Source organism: Pelodiscus sinensis, chromosome 15, assembly GCF_049634645.1.
Source record: "Pelodiscus sinensis isolate JC-2024 chromosome 15, ASM4963464v1, whole genome shotgun sequence".
NCBI lineage: Eukaryota > Metazoa > Chordata > Testudines > Trionychidae > Pelodiscus > Pelodiscus sinensis.
The window spans coordinates 39,380,870-39,392,938 of NC_134725.1; the positions used below are offsets into that span (position 1 = coordinate 39,380,870).

The following is a 12,069-nucleotide window of genomic DNA, read 5'->3' on the forward strand; positions in this document are numbered from 1 at the left end:
GAAAAAAAAACCTAGCTGTGGGCGCTCTGCCAATCAGCTGGATGGCATTGGAATCTGTCCTGGACAGCTGCACAAGAGCCCAGCTCACAGGGAATCCTGCTGCAGGGGGTACTAATGCATAGGCTCGTGTGGCAGGAAGGGCTGACCAGCATGAGGTTGGGAAGCAGCCTGGAGTCAGGTAGGTCGCGCCTGTTCCAAGACTGTGGCCCTCAGAGTCTCCTGCTACCTGTCCTCCCGGCACTGAGAGGACACAGTCATGGGCTTCTCCTGTGCCGAGCTGGCACCATGCTACGCGGTGGTGAGACGCCCCCCCCCCCCAGCCTGACTCAGGAGTTATGCTCCCTTCCCCTATCTCCGACTGTGCCACACCAGCCAGTGCATAGACACCTCCCAGAGGGGAGAACAGTCACAGCTCCACAGGAACAGCCTCTGGGAGGACACCATTGGTGGGGCAGATGCTGGGGAGCCTGTCCCTTCCTCCAGGACAAGCCCCATGACTTCACCGCCTCCTTCGCCTGCACCCGGCTGCTTCCCACCCTGAGCGCCAGCGCCAAGGGAGACCTGTAAAGTGTAGGGAGCCAGTGCTGGGCAGGGAGCTAGAGAGACACACCCAGGTTCTCCCTCCCAGCCGCCTGCCCCCACTCATCCGGGAGAGGGAGGAGTTGCTGGCACTGGCTGGGACATGGCTGCCTCTGTGTGATGAATGCAGCTGTACCCCACACATCTGCTGGGTGTGCTGCCCTGTCCCCTCTAGTGGCACGGAGACCCCTTAGAGAGAAAAAGGAGTCTGCTCTACAGTCTTAGCTACCAGCCCACTGGCTGTTTGCTCCTACTGCAGAGGCTCATGCACTTATGTCCCAGGTTTGATGCTGCCTGTCGGTGTAATACAACCTCATAGGAAAGAGTGACGGAGGTGCTTTCCCACACTGGATGGGGCTACAAAGCAGGCCATGAGTGAGACCAGTGGCCCTCAGTTCTCCAGGGAGGCAGCACAAGGCAGAGCCGCTGTTTGCTGTCTGGAAGGAGGGTGAGTCCCTCAGGGGCGAATCCAGGGCAGTCTCTGGGGGGCATTGGAAGCATGATGCTGAGCCAAGAGCCTGATGCTGCTGGCCATGCTGTACCCTAGCTCTCTGCAGAACAGTCTTTGTTTCTGGCCAAGGTCCCTCCCTCCCCATGTGCTGAGCTAGGAGGTTCTCTAATGCTCTGCCTGTCTGGGTCCCTCTGGAGGCTATAAAAACCCAGCCACAGGCACTGTCAGCCAGGTTCCCTCTCTGGAGTCCAGCCACCCCTCACCCGGTAAGTACAGGGAGCAGCTGCCATTGGCCAGTGGTTGCTCTGGTGCTCTGGCTTGGAGCCGGAAGGGCAGGTGGGCACCCAAAGGGATGGGAGTTCTCCTGGGGGACTGGCAAGAAAGAGCAGCAGTTTGCTGAGGGGCCCAAAGACTCAGCAGGGTGTCCGTCCATAGGATCCCGCTAGTGGAAGCAGGACAGAGTGAAGCACCTGAGGCTTGGCCCTTCCGGAGCCACTGTGCCTGCTGCTATGTCCTCCCTGTGCTGGGAGAACAGGTAGCAGGAGACTCTGAGGGCCAGTGTCGCGGAACAGGCACTGCCCAGCACCCTGCAGGACACTCCGCCTGTACAGGCTCCATGTGCAGCTGGCAGTGACTGAAGAGGTGGCTGCGGAGGCTGGAGTGCCCAGCCCTGGCAGCTTGCTCACTGCCAGAGATAGAGAGTGTGTGTGTGTGCGCGTGCATGTATGCACACGCACAGCCTCTCTGCTGTGTCTTCAGCAACTCAGAGCCCTGTGGCTTGTCTGAGCTCAGGCTGTCCTGCAACATGGCAAAAGCACATGGACAGCAGCTCACCCATGTGGCAGGGCTCTGTGGATGATTGCCTCTGCCCCAGCTCCTGCTGGGTGTCCTAAGGGCATGGGGCTGTCTCTCTCTGGGTGTGCTCCTGCAGGAACCATCTTCTGCAAGGTTCCGAATCCTCCCAGAGGGAGGCTAAGTCTGGGCTGGCTGCAAAAAGTCCCAGTGGTTCCCCAGCTCTTCCAGCAGCTGCCAGGGTGGCGAGTGATCCGGAGGGAGCTGACAACAGACACAATTGTTTTGTAGGCAGCAGGAAACACTGTCATGGCTACACTACACAACTTTTAGCAACCTGACTGTGGTGCTCAAAGGCCTATGGTGTAGCTGCTGGTTGTTGGCAGGCGAGAGCTCTCTAGATGACAAAATACTACCCCACCCTTTGGAACAAGGGACAGAGCCTCTATGGGCAGGAGAGCACTCACATCAGTGTTTTTGGCAGCAAAGCCGTTGCCATGAGGGGTGTGGCTTTTAACGCCCCCGAATGACAGCAGTTTTGCCAACAAAGTGCCAGTGTCAACAAAGCCGAACCAGAGTCAGACCTAACAGCAGGCTGGGGGAGCGGAGCACTGAGGAGGCAGGGGCTGCTGGGGCCTGAGGTCTGGGTTAACTCCGCACAGCAGGAGGATCCCAGCTCCCCATCTCATCCTTGGGCCTTTTCCCTCCTTCTGCGAACACAGAAGTGTCTGCGGACAGTGAGAATGAAGGACCCTGCCCAGCCTCTGCAGGGACTGCACCAATCCTTAGGCTGGGGCTTCCTGCTGCTTTCCATGTCCCCATGGGGGGCGTCACTAGCTGGCCAGGGGGCTGAGGTATGGGCTCAGACCCAGATGGGGAGGAGTTGCAGAAGGGAAGGCCCCTCTCATCAGGGCACCCAGGTATTTTGTCCTGCCTGGTGCGGGCACCCTGTGCACTGAAGCCAGTGCCGGCGATACCCACGCTGTCCGCGGGGCTGAGCATGAAGAACAGAGTGGCAAAGTCCAGCACTTTGTGTCAGCGCATCTGTGCTGAACCCTGGGCATGCTGGCAGCTTCCTGGCTCAAGGGGCTGTGGATCCCTGGCTCCCACCCTCATAGGCCCATGTGTCGTGAGGCTCTGGGTGAGGCTCGGATCCTGCCCTAGCAGGGGAGGAGATCCTGGCTTGGCTAGAAGCCCCTTGGCTTTGCAGAGCTGCTGGACATAGGTGAGAGACTCAGGCTGGAAACCTGGGCAGCGATGGAGAGGCAACAGTGCTGCCCGAGACCTGAACTAAGCAGAGCCTCGGCCTGGCACCAGGCAGAGACCAGCAGAGCCAGCTGGGGCTGGCCAGACTGGAGTCCCTCTCTCTTTTTGCGGCTCTGGGCTATGCAGAAGTGCCAGCTCCTGTGAAGGGCTCTCCCAGTGCCTGGCTGGGGCAGGAAGGAGCCCAACTCCTAGCAGAAAGTTGGTTCTGGTGAGAGCTGCAGGCCCAGGAAACGTGGAAAAGCACCCGATGTCTGTGAGTGAGCACCACGGGGCTCTTGAGGCCTGTGCCACACCAGGTGATATCCATAGACCTCGTCTGTCCCCTGGGGCCCCTCACGCTGGCAGCTGGGTCCCAACAGGCTTCCCAGTAGCAGTGCTCAGCTCTGCCTGCACCGGGCTCTGCTCCAAACCCAGGCAGTGCTGCCAGCTGTCCCATGCGGCTGCCAAGGTAGCACGTAGGCTGCCCTCTAAACACAAGAGGCTCCCTGAAACTCCAGTTTGCCTGCTTGCCTGTCGGAGGGCCAGCCCAGGTATGGGCATGGTCTGTATGGCAACCTGCAGATGGGAGGGCAGGCTGGTGTTTCCCAGCAGTGACAGGAGAAGGGCGGAGCAGCAGCTCCGTGCTGTAGGGCTAGAAGAGGGAGGGAGGGGGCAGCAGCTCCGTGGGGTGCCCTCGCCCCTCCAGACCAGCTCCCTGGGGATGGCTTCTCAGCCTGTGGCCATTGCCAACAGCACAGATTTGTGTAGAACAGCTTTTATCAAGCTGGTTCTCTCCTTTCCACTGCAGGACAGAGCCGTAATGAGCCAGCCCTGCCGGAAGTTCTCTGGCCTCTGGAAGGTATGGTTGGGTGTGGCAGGGTCTAGGGGGGAGCATCGCCGTGAGCTGCTTTGGCACAAGGACCCGTGCTGACGCCTGGGCAATGGGACCAGCCCCCTGGGATCTTTGCATGGTAAAGCAGGAAGTCCCTCAGCCCAGCCCCAGGGCGAGCCTGCGCACAGAGCTCATCTCAGACACAGCCGGGCGTGGGTGCAAGGCAGCCTGTGCCAGCTCCCAGAGTTTAGTCTGAAACCCCCTAGCCTGGAGGAGGCGGGGCTCCCCAGCTCTCAGCCTGCTGCGTGCCCGTGCAGATGGACAGCAGTCACCTTTCCCAGCACAGCATATTTGCCCTGCAATGGCTGTCCCGGAGCCCTTGCCTGTCTCAGCTCGGTAGGACGGGGATTGGTGGGAGGCCAGGGCCTGGGAGGCACCTGGTGACAGGCACATGCAGTAGGTTTCAGGCAGAGGTGCATTGTACTCTGTGCTCTGCAGCCAATGCACAGGCAGCTGGCTCCCTGCCTGGGATGCCTGGCCTGGGCATCTGCTGCCCTCTAGTGGATGCGACAGGTTTGGGCTCCATCCCTCTGCATCCAGCCAGCGTGGGGAGAATTCCCAGCAGTTGAGTGTGGCAGTCCGGCTAGTGGGGGCAGCGCCTGCAAGCCAGGCTGAGCAGTGCCACAGAAAGGCGCTGAGCCCAGTGAAGTGCTCTTCCCGCTGCCGACAGGCCAAAGGCCACGAGCCAGACTCCCTGGGAGGTGCTGAGCCCATTGCAGCATGGCTGGCTGCAGGCAGGCCCAGCCCCACCTTCCCCACCTCCCCTCGCCCCTCTTCCTGGAGCAGCTACTCGCCCCAGCCCATCTCTCACAGCCTGGCTTACGGTATGAATCCTCCTGCACCAGCAGAGCTAATCCCTTCCTGCTCCCATGCAGCTCTGCTCCACCCCTGGGGCTGAGGCCAAACATGGGGCAGGGAGCCTGGATGGAAGTAGAAAGCGCTCCCCTGCTTGCAGGGTCCTGGCTAACGCAAGTCATGGCTGGACCCTTGTCCATCTCGCTCCTCCTTGCACTTTGCCGGGCTGGGCGGGCGGGTGCGGGAGGAACTGCAGCAGGGTCTCTGTGGCCGGTGCCTGAGGGGATGTGAGCCAGAAGCTGCTCTAGGAGCCAGGGATCATTGCTCCACAGTGTCAGCGCCCCTGACCCCCAGCTGTGCTCCTCAGATTGTGGTGTGGGACGAGGCGCTGTTCCAGGGCCGCGGGCAGGCGTTCACCGCCGAGTGCTACGACGTTGGGGCGTGCGGCTTCCGGATGGTTGGCTCCTGCAAGATTGAGAGTGGCGCGTGAGTCCCGGGACAGCCCTGCCCGGCTCTTCCTGGCTGTTGTCCCCCGCCATTATTCCCTGGAGAATGCTGCGTCCCAGGGCTCCACCTGCCACAGGGAATGCTGGGAAACCCGCACTACCCATCGCCTTTCCTCCCTGGGAAGCTTAGCGTTTCCCCTCAGACATGGTTCTGCTTCCTGGAGTGTTGAAAACGCATCCCTGGGGGGCTGCCTGCCCCAGCCAAGCGGCCCCGCCGGCTGCCACAGAGCAGCACTCTGGAGGCTGCCATTCACCTGGACCTCTAGCTCACTGGGGGTGCTAAGCTGTCAGTTGGCTCGACAGAGGCATAGGCAGATTGGGACTCATGGATGGGCCCCGATTTAGGGCAGGTGGGCAAGGACAGGAGGGCAGGGAAGAAGCCATCAGGGCCACCTCTCCCCACCTCCTGCACCCTGCGGACCAAGGGAGGAGGTGAAGAAAAATGCCCCCCCATGCTGCCAGCTCACCCAACATTACAGCTGGGATGTAGGGTTGGGGGCTTGCCCCCATCTGCCTGGCACTCCCTTTGGGGAGCAGGGTCGGGGCATGGGCCCTATCTAGCCCCAATACTCAATCCTGCTCCCTGGCAAGAGAGCCTGGGGGGGAGGAGAAGAACAAGTCCCTAACCAGGTTCTGTGGCTGGAGCAGTGGACGAGCAAAGCAGAACAAGCCCCCACGGCCCAATCCCTTCTCTCTTGCTGGAGCGGTCAAGCCCTGTGCCCCGATACTGCTCCCAGCAGACCGGCTGAGCAGGGCAGGCTCTGGGCCAGGAGTAAAGCTGGGCCACCCATGCTGAGCCCCGTCCCCCTGATGAGCTGGCTGGGGAGTGGGCAGCAGGGCCTGGTGACCCAGAGCACAGACAGGGAGCCCGCATGCAGGTGGTGGGCACAGATGCCGAGCTGGCCAGCTAGCCATTCCACAGCCGGTTGCTGTGGCTGCTGGAGCACTGACAGCTGGGACCAGGGTGCCCTGAACTCCCTGGCCGACCTGGGTGCTGGCTTCCCCCGCAGGTGGGCAGGCTTTGAGCACGTGGGCTTCCAGGGGCAGCAGTTTGTTCTGGAGCAAGGCGAGTACCCTGGCTGGGAGGCCTGGAGCGGCAGCCATGCCTACCATGTGGAGAAGATGAGCTCCTTCCGCCCCATCGCCTGTGCTGTGAGTAGGGCTGGGGAGCCACTCACAGCACTGGCTGGGCCCTCCCCCTCTGCCCATACTCCCCCGCAGGCCGCGCTGGCCCTGTAGAGCTGCAGGCTGACCGGAGGGGCCCTGCCCCATGTGTGCTGCCCCCGGGAGTGCCTGTCAGAGCTCTGATGGCCTGAGTCTCGGCGGCCTGAGTCGCCTGCCACAGGCTTGGGCTGCAGGGAGTGGCCCGGCATACTCAGCCTCCCCCAGGAAGGGACATGGAGGCAGGGCTCTGGCTGCCTGGGGGGAGCCGGGCAGCCTTTCACTCCAGGGATTGGGTCCTGGCCTGGAGAGAGGAGATGTGAGAGTCACCTCGTGTGCACCCTGGTCCGCAAGAAACCACGGAGAGCGTCCTGATTCCTGGGATTTCTGCCCACCGCAAGCTGCCCGCGGTCTCCCGCTCTCTGAAGGGGTCCAGGCCTCAGTTAAATGGTGCCCTTTGAGTTGCTCTGAGCCCCAGCCAGTTCCCAGCAGCAGCAGCCCACTTCTGCCGTCTCCTCCTCCGGGTGAAGCTGGGGTGGCTCTCCTGGGTGGGTGGAGCAGCGCGGGGACGGAGTGGCCCTGCTGAGTGGGCAGCCCTGGCATGGGCCCCAGGCAGTGTCCTCAGCCCACCTCAATCTCTCTGTCCCGCCCTGCAGAATCACCGGGACAGCAAGATGTCCATCTTCGAGTGGGAGAACTTCCTGGGGCAGAAAGGGGAGCTGAGTGATGACTACCCTTCGCTGCCGGCCATGGGCTGGGACAGCAGCGCGGTGAGCTCCTTCCGCGCTCACTCTGGCGCGTGAGTACCTCCCCGGGGCTGTGTCGCTGCGCCCCACGCTCACCTGAGGCCCAGCCCCGACACTGCACGACTGCAGCACTCCCCTAGCATGTAGCTGCCAGGCCCGGGGTGCCAGGCTTAGATGCTGAGGCTGGGGGGAGCCTGTCAGAACCTGATGGCCAAGGGCAAGTTCAGACCCCCCCACATAGGGTCACCTGTGGGCCATCAGGGGTGGGTGAAGGCCCAGCTGGGTAAGGCAAGCCCCAGCCCCGCCCCTTCTGCTCAAGGCTCCGCCCCATGGAACCAAGCCCCACCCACTCCAGCCCAGTCCTTTCTGGCCACCTGAAGGGCCAGGGCTGCCGTGCTGCTGCCCTGGCTCCAGCCCCAGCCCTCCCCAGTGGCCAGGAAGCCAGGCTGCCATGCCATGGCCCCAGGTTGTGTCGGCAGTTTTGAGAAGGCAATGCCTTCCCTTGCCTGCGTGGCCTGCTGCCCATCTGTCTGCCTGACACCTGCCCTGCTCCCCTGAGGCTGGGCTTGGCTCGGAGGTAATGGCTTCTCCTGTGCTTCTTCCGCAGCTGGGTCTGCTCCCAGTTCCCTGGCTACCGGGGCTTCCAGTACATCCTGGAGAGCGACCGACACATGGGCGACTACAAGCACTACCGGGAGTGGGGCTCCCATGCACAGACCCCCCAGGTCCAGTCCATCCGGAGGATCCAGCAGTGAGCACTGCCCCTCCTGCCTCTCAGTGTTGTACCCATGTTTGGCTGGGTCATGGCCCAGCAGCCCCAAGCTGTGTCAAAGCAAAGCTCAATAAAGATGCACTTGTCTCACCCAGACAGAGCCGGTAAGTCCAGCTTATTGCAGCTGGCTGCAGGCAGGGCACGAGCCCAGGACGACCCTCCTGGCATGAGGTCAGGCGCTGTGAGCAGCCTAGCTGGCTCTTTGTCCCTGACATGTTGGGCAGGAAGCAGTATCCCTCCCTCTCTCCAGCCCAGGCTGCCCACAGCAGCAGGCACAGGCCTGGAAGGCGGGCAGCTGGTGGGCGTGGATGCAGAGCTGGCCAGCTAGTCATTCCTGCTGAGGTCACTGGCAGACACGCCACGGCCTGTTGTCCTGCCCAAGGCACCCCGAGGCAGAGCACATTCTGCCCGAGAGCAAGGGCAGGCGTAGGCAGCCCAACAGCACTGCCAACTGACTGCGTGGGGCACTGAAGGGACTCAGGGATGTCCCAGGAATACAGGCCTCTGCAGTGGGGATTCAGGCGGGGGCCCGTTGTCTGGACACCTGGACCCCAGAGCAATTTACCTGGTAAGCAGGACACAGGCTCTGGACGGAGGCAGCCTCCAGCCCTATGAGAAACCACCAGGAGGCCTGCCTGATAGGTACAACAAACGAGCACCGGGCAGCGCCAGCCCCCTGCAGTGATTGAAAGTGGCTCACACTGTGCTGGTGGGAAGCCAGGCAGGCCATTAACTGGAACCACAAGAGGGGAGGCACATACCTATTGCGGGTCTGGGGAGAAGGTCCCCTGCGACGGGGAAGAGGCTGCACCAGAAGCAGAGGAGAGCAGTGGCTGGGGAGTACATTTACCCTTGTCTCCCTGTGAGGTGCTCAGGCCAGAAGGAGTTCCCTGCTGGAGCTGTGGGCCTGAAAAAAGGGCGGCCCCAGTGCACACCAAGCCTCAGAGCCCTGCAGAGACGGCTAGTCTGGAATGGCCAGGCCATGGCTGGCCCTGAGGGAGCTGGCTGGCTGCCCACCATGGGTTCAGGCTGTGAGACTGTCAGAATGTGTCTGGGCAGCGCTTTGCTGGGCGTGTCTCCAGAGCGGAGCAAGGCCTCGGGTGGAGCCCGTCCAGCACTGCCAGCGTGGCCTGTGGGAGGAAATGCAGGGTCCAGCTGGAATTAGAGACAGGTCGCCCCACAAGGCTGGGACCCACCTATTCCCCACAGGGCATGCACAGATTCAGCCAACTGCAGACAGACTCTGGCTCCATATCCGACACCTCGTGCAGAGGCTCCCAGTGCTCAGGGGCCCAGCTCTGGTGTGTCAGGCTGAGAGCAGCTGGATATGGGTGGGACCCTCAGAAACCAGCATCTGCCCAGGACCCGTTTCATTCCTTGGCAGCTTCCCGACCAGCTCCTCCTGTGACAATGCCAGGGTGACACCACGGGGCCCCAATGAAACCAACCTCAGTGGGATCTGCAATACCAGCCCGCCCGCGATGCTGCGGCACTCCCCAGATGCTGTGGCCATGCCCGGGAGGGGGCAGGCCAGCTGTTAGCCATTCTGTGCAGGGTGGGGAGAGCCCTGGGGGCACCAAGTGTAATATACCAGTTGGTTTGGGGGCACCACTGTGAGGGTCAAATCAGGGCAAACAGCTTATAAACTAGGCCACTTCAGCCCAAGACTGGGGTCTTCTATAAGGCACCAAACCAGTCACAGAGAACACTGCAGATGCCACACTGGCCAGCCAGAAGTCTCAAAAGCAATCCCCTTGGGCACTCCAGCTTTACATGTGCCACAGCTAGCACCTCACCTTACACCAGCGAGAGGTTATGAACAACAACTCACCAACTCCGAACAGGCTCTCCCAGTCCCAAAGGACCAGCCACAGTCCCAGGGCAATTTACACCAAAGAGCACGCTGGGCCAATGCTCTAGCCTGGGGGCAGGAGAGCACGCAAAGTCTCTGTCCCTACCCTGCTGGGGTGTGCAGCAGCTAGAGAACTGCGCACCCCTGGCAGGGGGATGAGACTTTGCGAGCTCCCTCATCCCCAGGTCCTGATTGGCCTGTATGGCCCTCAGGGCTTCACATGGGCTGCAGCTGTGTGCTGACTGGGCTGCAAGCAGCCTGCAGGCTGAGAACAGGAGGGGTTCTCCTGGTGCGGGGGTTAAGCAACCTGCTCAGGCGGCAGTGCTAAGATTGCCGAATTCTACCACCAGCCAAGTGCTCTGTGCATGGGTATCAGGTCGGCTGAGCCCCATTTCTCCGTGGTGTGGAGTTCCCCCGAGCTGAGGTGACTTAACTTTCAAGTGCAGACCTGGCCTGAGACGTAGGGTCCTGTTCTGAGCTAAGGACATTTCTTGCCTTGGCAGTCGATCGTGCTGCAGCTGCTGGGCCTTCCCACCTTTCGCTGAGAGCATAGGCAGAGAGCGGGGCATGGCCTCTGTGCTACATGCCAAGGGCCCACGGCAGGGACCAGCACTGGGCAGACAATTCTGGGCTCTTAGCACTAGCAGAGGGCTGTTGTGCTTGCCAGCCACCCCAGGATTGCTGCACTCCGGAGCCACTTGCTGCTTTCTCTCCCAGCTGTCGCCCAGAACCAGTGCAGGGAGTAGACACTGGAGCCGGCCCATCATATTCGTACAGCCCTGGGCACGCTGTTGGCCCCAGTTACAGTAAGGGTCATAACCAGCCTGCTGGGCTCTCCATTCAGCTCAGCCACATTTGGTTGGCTGGGCAAGCCATACAGAGGGGCCAGCCATGCGAGGGTTGGCAGTTGTATGAGGGTTGGCAAGTGGGGCCATAGTACAATCCACCCAAGAGAGAGCTCCTGTGCCTGTCTCCCCTTCACTCCTACTATTTGTCAGGCCTGCTGGTCCCCTAGGGAGCTGGGCGCAGCCCTGCCCCTTGCCATACAGCCAAGGCCGGGGAAGGGGGAAAGCTGACCCAGGATTAGCTCCTCTGTACAGAAGTTGCTTTAATAAACCAGACCCAGGTATGACATGCAAGCGCCTGGGTGCAGTTTTTGACAAGCCACAGGAAAGGAAACTGAGGCAGATGCAGGGTCCAGTGTGAGCTGGATAAGTTCCTAGTACAGTCTGGGGCCTGTTAGACAGCAAGGCAGGCTCTGCACACCTGCCTTTCATGGCCACTCTTCAGGGAACAGAGGGCTTTTCTCCAGGGCTACGTCTACACTGGCATGAATTTCCGAAAATGCTTTTAATGGAAAAGTTTTCTGTTAAAAGCATTTTCGTAAAAGTGAGTCTAGATTGGCAGGATGCTTTTCTGCAAAAGCACTTTTTTGCGGAAAAGCGTCCGTGGCCAATCTAGACGCGCTTTTCCGCAAAAAAGCCCTGATGGCCTTTTTCACGATCGGGGCTTTTTTGCGGAAAACACTACTGTGCTGTCTACACTGGCCCTTTTGCGCAAAAGTCTTTCGGAAAAAGACTTTTGCCCGAACGGGAGCAGCATAGTTTTTCCAGAAAAGCACTGACGATCTTACATGAGATCGTCAGTGCTTTTCTGGAAATTCAAGCAGCCAGTGTAGACAGCTGGTAAGTTTTTCCAGAAAAGCAGATGATTTTCCGGAAAAACTTGCCAGTCTAGACACAGCTCAGGAGCGTGTGTGTGAAACCTCCAACTAGCCAGCTCATCCGGCTGCAGACAGAGTCACTTGTGCATCCCCACCCCGCCCTCACACCCACACCCCCACCCCCACCCCCATCCTGCCCACGCCCAGTAAGGGAACATGTGGCAGCAGCTCCAGCCCAGGGTGCCTCCCTGCCATTCAGACTGAGCTCTTTCCCCTTGCAACAATGAGCTCTGAACACGGGCTAGAGAGGCCACCCACCCGCTCTGTGTGGACAGACTGCGTGTGGGCAGGCTGTTCTACCCCCTGCTCCTGGGGTAGAAGAGTGGTGCCTGTAGCTTCCTGCACTAGAGAAAACAGCTTTCAAAGACCTTCCCCCCGCCCCCCTGTGCAGTTCCCTCCTGCCCTTTCCCGAGGAGCTGGGAATTACACCCGTCCTCAGGGACCCCCAGCAGCACTCCTTGGGCTTGGGGCACTTGCTGCATCCAGGGCTGCCCATGGCTAAGGTTGCCAGGTATCTGGTATTCACCCGCACAGTCCAGTATTTTCGCCTCCTGT

At 60.9% G+C, this 12,069-nt stretch overlaps 1 protein-coding gene across 2 annotated transcripts; it reads left to right on the forward strand.

Moving 5' to 3' along the window:
• Positions 1–1,277: 1,277 nt before the first annotated feature.
• Positions 1,278–8,011, forward strand: CRYBA4 (crystallin beta A4). 2 transcript variants are annotated; one of them, XM_075897768.1, is made up of 6 exons: positions 1,278–1,296; positions 3,876–3,926; positions 5,122–5,240; positions 6,271–6,412; positions 7,078–7,220; positions 7,775–8,011. In XM_075897768.1, the coding sequence occupies exons 2-6, from the start codon at positions 3,888–3,890 to the stop codon at positions 7,920–7,922; spliced, it is 591 nt and encodes a 196-aa protein (XP_075753883.1). In that variant the 5' UTR covers positions 1,278–1,296; positions 3,876–3,887; the 3' UTR covers positions 7,923–8,011. The 2 variants fall into 2 exon arrangements, with proteins under 2 accessions (XP_075753883.1, XP_075753882.1); XM_075897767.1 differs by lacking the exon at positions 1,278–1,296 and having other exon boundaries at positions 2,288–3,926.
• The last annotated feature ends 4,058 nt before the right edge of the window (positions 8,012–12,069 follow it).